The sequence below is a fragment of the Somniosus microcephalus genome, unplaced genomic scaffold (genome assembly GCF_052327205.1).
Source record: "Somniosus microcephalus isolate GS21.2 unplaced genomic scaffold, FLI_Smic_1.0 unresolved_chr7, whole genome shotgun sequence".
NCBI lineage: Eukaryota > Metazoa > Chordata > Chondrichthyes > Squaliformes > Somniosidae > Somniosus > Somniosus microcephalus.
Genome location: NW_028225185.1, coordinates 1,089,419 through 1,096,982, shown reverse-complemented (window position 1 = coordinate 1,096,982; position 7,564 = coordinate 1,089,419). Strand labels below are relative to the sequence as shown.

At 50.1% G+C, this 7,564-nt stretch overlaps 1 protein-coding gene across 1 annotated transcript; it reads right to left on the bottom strand.

Annotated features, from left to right (window-relative positions):
* Positions 1 to 3,851: 3,851 nt before the first annotated feature.
* Positions 3,852 to 6,043, bottom strand: LOC147086342 (thrombospondin-3a-like). Its single transcript, XM_085978406.1, has 3 exons — positions 5,715 to 6,043; positions 4,717 to 4,923; positions 3,852 to 4,183 (listed from the first exon to the last, which is right to left on the bottom strand). Exons 1-3 carry the CDS (start codon positions 5,791 to 5,793, stop codon positions 3,867 to 3,869), a joined length of 603 nt encoding a protein of 200 aa, XP_085834532.1. The 5' UTR covers positions 5,794 to 6,043; the 3' UTR covers positions 3,852 to 3,866.
* Positions 6,044 to 7,564: the final 1,521 nt, after the last annotated feature.

The following is a 7,564-nucleotide window of genomic DNA, read 5'->3' as shown; positions in this document are numbered from 1 at the left end:
GTTTTATCTGTTCTGTTCGTGTTTAGTTAAAGTGTGAAAACACAACTGTCTTTTTCGATCAGGAAAGTTTTTTTTAAATTTACGTGAAGTGATGAAATTACGCCTGATAATGTTTTGCTCCACCTTCCACCTCCCTTTCCACTGACAGCTGTTTAAGTTCATCAAGCAACAACTTTAGTATGAAATTTAAAGATATGGGACATTATTAAATTTAAGTTTCTTAATTTTAAGTTAATATTTCCCCACAGTGAGAGAAGGAAAATTATGATTTGATAAATGGAAGTTATCTTGTAAACTAATTGCATGATAATGTGCAGCATGAACTTGTACTGGTAGTGCTAGATTGAGAGTGTAAGATTGAAACTGGAGAATTACACTACTGAATGAGAACTTGCAAAATGCTCTCAGGCAGTTTAAAAGAGCGGAAACAAAGCTGAAAAAAAAATCAGTCTGAACTCGATGATCTGAAACAAGAAGAAAATAATTTGAACGACCGTTTACTAAATCTCCAGGTAGATTGCCAGACCAAGGAAGAACTGGTTTCAGACTTGGAGAATAAATTAATGAAGTCAAAGCAGAATGAAAATTCTCTTGCCTCCCTTCTAGCTGAGAAGGAAGATGCTTTACTTGAAAAAGTTGACAGGTTAAAGCAGTTTTTGGAAAACATTGAGAAAAGTCAGGCAACAATAGAGACCGTGGAAAAAGAAAAGTTGAATCTTGAGAATAACTTTAAGCAACAGATTATGCTTTAAGAGAGCCTAATAGCTGAGAAAACCACATTAGTGAAAGCACAACTACAGGAAAGAGCACTTCAGGAGAAAGAAATGGAAGAGATTAATGTAGAGCTAGTTACTGCTAAAAATCAGCTTGAAATCAAGCAGGCTGAAGTGGCCAGATTACAGGCAGAGGGCCAAGAGCTCAGGTCAAAGCTTAAATAGCAGCAAGTAAGACCTTGAAGAAGTATTCAGCCATTAGACGACTACAATCTTTCGATACGATACCTGAAAGCCCGAGAAAGGCTTGTATCGGACGGCATGTGTGGCATGATATTGAGATACCGGTATGAGTGTGTAACTGTGATTTGTTACGTATGAAGTAATTACCATCCAGGAATGTATGGTGAATTTACACTGAAGAATGGGTCTCAGACATGCTCAGTTACTTGACAACAGCAAAACATGAAATGGTTAATGTGGCTCAGGAGAGCGAGACAACTTTTAAAGCATTGACACATACTCCATCGAGAAACTATCTAATTGATGAAACAATCAGAATAGAGTTAAACACACTGGTACCTGCTAGAGGGATTGACATTGAAGTTGAAGTGGAGAGTTACATGGAATCTGGATTGGGACAATTGAGGGCTAAGGAGAAATCATGTTTAGTAAGAATTATCCACAAGATGGATACGAGTAAAAGAGATCTGGAGAATCTTTTAAATCCATGATATGTTGATTAGATGTTAAACTGTAATGTCGCTTGAAATGATTGTAAGACTGAATTTAACTGTGACTGTAATAATTGTGTTTTGTAGGTAACAGAGCGTGGGAAAAACCAGTACGAATCCAGTATGAGGTGGTTTTGGTGGTGCCTCCTGTGTCACTACTACTGCAATCACCATGCCCTTGAAGAATCTTGACAAAACACTCCTCAGAAAGATAAGAGGGAGGCCTTGTACAATAGGATGGGGATCAAATTGTGTGTTTCTGTTGATTAAATGTGCTTGCCACCAGGCGGCTGCTGCCCCGCGGGCAAGATGCCTTGCAGGTCGCCGCAGACCGTTTGTACATCTTAAAGGGGCATGTTATATTTAGCTGCTAGATCGGTTTGTACCTTTTCTACTTTTTATAATTTTTCTACCTTTTCACTTTTTAATTTTTACTTGAATGTATTTTTCAAAGCCATAAGCTATGGGGAGCTCCTCCCACTTTTTAAGATGCACTAATTAATTTAAGATCATGAAATCAATTAACTTATTAAAACCAGGCTTTTACTGTGGCCAAGTAAAATCCTGGTTGATGTAAATTTGTGCAGAGCCACTGATCCGGACAGTGGCAAAGCACAGCAGTAATTGATTATATTTTTAATCTCTTTATTTTTATGATTCAATTTTTGAAAGAATCAAAGGGGGGAGTGTTAGGGAATATATATATATATATATATATATATATTTTAATAACATAGATTTTAATGTGATTAAAATCTAATGATTTAAAGAAATCAGATTATGCTTAAGCTGACCACATGCCAAAGGATGGTGTGATGTATCAGATCCAATCACAGCTGGTAACGTCACATCGGCTGACTTAGAAACTGAGAACAATGAAAATGCTGATTTAGCTTAAACTGTGAAAGTGCTGATCTTAGCTTAAAACTGAAGGTGATGATTCTGCTTAACTAGAGAACAAAGGAATAATTGATGTATCAGAGATCCAATCAGTGTGATGTAGTTGAACCAACCATAGCTCTGCATGCATGCTGCTGAGCCAATGGTAATAAAGGGGATGGGTACATCTGCTGCTGTATAAAAACCAGCCATTTTGAATATGATGTTAGTCGGATGAAGGAAGTCAAACAGTGTAAATCAAGTGATGCAATAAATCGACTATTTAAAACTTACCACCAGATTCGCAAACTTTGATTTTAGTGTGTTGACCTCAAATCAGTGTGGTCCACTGAAATTAACTGATCTAACAGGTCCTGAGATTGGGGTGATAATGAGGTGTAGGCTCCTGTGATTGGGGTGATAATGGGGTGTAGGGTCCTGAGATTGGGGTGATAATGAGGTGTAGGCTCCTGTGATTGGGGTGATAATGGGGTGTAGGGTCCTGAGATTGGGGTGATAATGAGGTGTAGGCTCCTGTGATTGGGGTGATAATGGGGTGTAGGGTCCTGAGATTGGGGTGATAATGGGGTGTAGGGTCCTGAGATTGGGGTGATAATGGGGTGTAGGGTCCTGAGATTGGGGTGATAATGAGGTGTAGGCTCCTGTGATTGGGGTGATAATGGGGTGTAGGGTCCTGAGATTGGGGTGATAATGAGGTGTAGGCTCCTGTGATTGGGGTGATAATGGGGTGTAGGGTCCTGAGATTGGGCTGACGATATTATGTGTGTTGCACACGGCAATGGCGGGTACAGATATTCAATCCAACGGCAGCTACACTATATTTTGATTGAATACATGTTGATTGGGGCTGTACTTGCATTTATGAGAGTCTATTTTAAATTTCCTTTGTCCTACTCATTTTTTAATTATATCTCAGCCTGTCTTGTTCCAATTCAGTAGCCATTCTAGACCTGCCAGAGGTTGTGGACAGCCAAAGGGCCTCTAGGGACGAGGAGCAGTGAACTGTCCAAGATTTGGGCATTGACCTTACGTCAAGTCCAGTTCACATTGCAGGAGACAATGTTCTATCTTCCAAGGAGGGGTAGTAACCAATGTCAATCTACTCTGTCATTGCGACTGTTCACTTATCCATTTACTACTTCATAAATCTTTATACCCAACTCATGGTCTAGTGCAGGTTCAGAAGATCATGTGAGACTGTGCAATATAACCAGTGAGGCAAAGTAACGTGATGAGCATCTCAGGGTTCGTACAGCTTACCCAAATACTGGGCAGGTAAACGCAGACTCACCTAGGAGAGTCTGAATAGCTCTTGTTCAATCGCCCCTCCCCAGTGTTCAATTCTCCCACTAATTCAACCTCCTTGGCCCCTCATCCAACGCTCTAGCTCCCATCTACCATCTCCTCACTCTCCCTCTTTGAGTTGCCCCGAGTGTGTCAGTGTGCTCACTCACAGGGATGGGAAATAGCCACCTTCCTCCCAATAAGACGCAAGAGCGAAGATCCAGACACTAACTGATTACTGTGGAGCCCAACCATGTCCGGTGAGGCTTCCATCTGCCCCATGGCCTGAGCTCACCTGCATCCGTGCATATGCCCTGTGACCAGTCCGTATATCGACCGTCTCCGCCTCCTCTGGGGGAATGTTGGCCATGGCTGGAAGCCCCACACTGGAGTCCACCTGTCTGCAGTCAACGTACAGTTCCACAGTGATCATGTCACGCTGGAGCCCGCTGATCCTCAGGATGATGGAGTGAGGCTTCCCGTCCGACAGGTTTGCGTTCTGTAGGTTCACGGACTGGGTTTTCCCATCTTCTCTCAAGTAACGGACAAGCACTGTGTAAAAGTGACAATCATCAGCTTGGAACAGCTGTTCTCTCTTCCCTTTCCCTGTCCCTTCCCTGTCTCTCCTTCTCCCCACCCCACCTTCCCTATCTCCTCCCAATCTCCGCTCCTCTCCTCTCCTCCCCTCCCCATCTCCTACCCATCCCCTCTCCTCACCCTTTTCCCTGTCCCTCCCCTCCCTTTTATCCCTATCACCTCCCTCCCACCTCCTCCCCACCCCTCGTCCCCATCCCTCCCCTGGGAATCAGAGTCCCTGCATCAACTGCGAGGACCTGAGATGCAAATCTTCAGACACAGCGACAGGGCGTTACAATCAGACTCAGTGGGCGTGAAATTCATCTTGGCTGGTAACGCAAAACGGACGAAAGCAAAACATCTGCCCACAATCACCCTGGTAATCCCATCGCCCTGGTAACCCTGAACGCCCTGGTAACCCCCGTCGCCCTGGTAACCCCTATCGCCCTGGTAACCCCTATCGCCCTGGTAACCGCTCTCATGGTGCTGTCACAATGCCTGCCCCCTACCTCTGTTGATTTTTCCCATCACGGCCACCTCCAGGTATCGCATGTTGTCTCTCTTGGCGTAGAAACCCAGCAGAATGCCACCCTGTCTGGGCGGTAGCCTGAACACAGACGTCACGAAGAGTTCATTCACCGTCAAAATCTCCGTGGCCAGTTTCTCCACGACTGTGGCCTCCTGTTTCACATTGTGCGCAGATCCAAAATCAATCACTGCCAGGAAAGAGAGAGGGGGAACAGTCAAAGTCAGAAAGACACTGAATGTTGGAAATCTGAAATAAAAACAGAAAGTTATGGAAATGTACAGCATCTGAACGATAGATGACAATAAAAGTACAGACCCTGACTGAGGTGAACCCAGTCCTACAGGGCTTATTAACCAGAGATAATGTTTCACACAGCACCTCCCTGACCCAAGCCCCCATAGCCTACAGGGGAAAACACCTGAGATTTTCACCAGAAATTGATGCACAAGAGCGGCGGTTAGTGCCAGGATTCCAACAAACACAGAAACAATGCAGTCTCCTCCCATGGATCTATAACCCCCGCCAATCGTCCGGCGCTGCGCCCCCTCGTCCGGCGCTGCGCCCCCTCGTCCGGCGCTGCGCCCCCACGTCCGGCGCTGCGCTCCCTCGTCCGGCGCTGCGCCCCCACGTCCGGCGTTGTGCCCCCACGTCCGGCGCTGTGCCGCTCGTCCGGCGCTGTGCCCCCTCGTCCGGCGCTGTGCCCCCTCACTATATCCCACATGAACGGCAAGTTGGGGAGATCTGACAGGTCATGATTCGCCCGGGGGGGGGGGGGGTCGGGGTCCTGGGTTTAGGATCCAGGGGTCAAGGTTCAGGGTCCCGGGGTTCAGTGTCCCAGGGATCAAGGTTCAGGGTCCCGGGGTTCACACACAGCAAGTAACGGAAAGAATTCCCAAAGTCGGGATGCTCCCACTGAAACTTCCCCAAACAGACAGACTTTAACCAAACTCCGGGGTCCGCGCTCACTCACTCTCTTACCTTGCATCCCCTGCCGGGCGGCACCGAGTCCGCAAAGCGCCAGAAACAGGACGGTGAACAAACCGGGAGCGGGAGCCATGGCCGGGATATCGCTGGGGTAGACTGGGAGATGGAGCCGGGAGTTGGGACCGGGAGCGGGGAGCTGGATGGAGCGGGTGATCCCCGAGCGGCCACTCTGTGTCTGGCTCCGGCTCCCGGGCTCGGTCAGTCTGTCAATCAGCCGCGTCACCCGCAGCCCCAGCCTCCAGAACCCAGGGAGCGGCCCCCAGACTCACTCCTGGTCTGCACCTGGTCTAAACCCGGCCCCCAGACACACTGCTGGTCTAAAGCCGGCCCCCAGACTCACTGCTGGTCTAAACCCGGCCACAGACTCACTCCGGGTGTAAACCCAGCCCACAGACTCACTCCTGGTCTGCACCTGGTCGAAACCCGGCCCCCAGACTCACTGCTGGTCTAAACCCGGCCCCAGACTCACTGCTGGTCTAAACCCGGCCCCCAGACTCACTGCTGGTCTAAACCCGGCCCCCAGACTCACTCCTGGTCTAAACCCGGCCCCCAGATTCACTCCTGGTCTAAACACGGCCCCCAGACTCATTCTGGGTGTAAACCCGGTCTGAACCCAGCCCCCAGACTCACTCCGGGTGTAAACCCGGTCTGAACCCGGCCCCCAGACTCACTGCTGGTCTAAACCCGGCCACCAGACTCACTCCTGGTCTAAACCCGGCCCCCAGACTCACTCACGGTCTAAACCCGGCCCCCAGACTCACTCCCGGTCTAAACCCAGCCACCAGACTCACTCCCGGTCTAAACCCAGCCCCCAGACTCACTGCTGCTCTAAACCCGGCCCCCAGACTCACTCCGGGTCTAAACCCGGCCCCCAGACTCACTGCTGGTCTAAACCCGGCCCCCAGACTCACTGCTGGTCTAAACCCGGCCCCCAGACTCACTCTTGCTCTGCACCCGGCCCCCAGACTCACTCCCGGTCTAAACCCAGCCACCAGACTCACTCCCGGTCTAAACCCAGCCCCCAGACTCACTCCGGGTCTAAACCCGGCCCCCAGACTCACTGCTGGTCTAAACCCGGCCCCCAGACTCACTCCCAGTCTAAACCCAGCCACCAGACTCACTGCTGCTCTAAACCCGGCCCCCAGACTCACTCCCAGTCTAAACCCAGCCACCAGACTCACTGCTGCTCTAAACCCGGCCCCCAGACTCACTCCTGGTCTGCACCTGGTCTAAACCCGGCCCCCAGACACACTGCTGGTCTAAACCCGGCCCCCAGACTCACTGCTGGTCTAAACCCGGCCCCCAGACTCACTGCTGGTCTAAACACAGCCCCCAGACTCACTCCTGGTCCAAACCCGGCCCCCAGACTCACTCCTGGTCTAAACCCGGCCCCCAGACTCACTGCTGGTCTAAACCCGGCCCCCAGACTCACTCCGGGTCCAAACCCGGCCCCCAGACTCACTCCTGGTCGAAACACAGCCCCCAGACTCACTCCTGGTCTAAACCCGGCCCCCAGACTCACTCCTGGTCTAAACCCGGCCCCCAGACTCACTCCTGGTCTAAACACAGCCCCCAGACTCACTCCTGGTCTAAACCCGGCCCCCAGACTCACTCCTGGTCTAAACCCGGCCCCCAGACTCACTGCTGGTCTAAACCCGACCCCAGACTCACTCCGGGTCTAAACCCGGCCCCCAGACTCACTCCTGGTCCAAACCCGGCCCCCAGACTCACTCCGGGTCTAAACCCGGCCCCCAGACTCACTCCGGGTCCAAACCCGGCCCCCAGACCCACTCCGGGTCTAAACCCGGCCCCCAGACTCACTCCTGGTCCAAACCCGGCCCCCA

Bases quoted from the DNA above. Each gene is read 5' to 3' on its own strand.
- LOC147086342 (XM_085978406.1), bottom strand. From the start codon at position 5,793: ATGGCTCCCGCTCCCGGTTTGTTCACCGTCCTGTTTCTGGCGCTTTGC. The intron at 4,924-5,714 runs GTAAGAGAGTGA...CTTTCCTGGCAG, and splicing joins CGCCCGGCAGGGGATGCAAG to TGATTGATTTTGGATCTGCG. The intron at 4,184-4,716 runs GTAGGGGGCAGG...ACTTTTACACAG, and splicing joins GATGGGAAAAATCAACAGAG to TGCTTGTCCGTTACTTGAGA.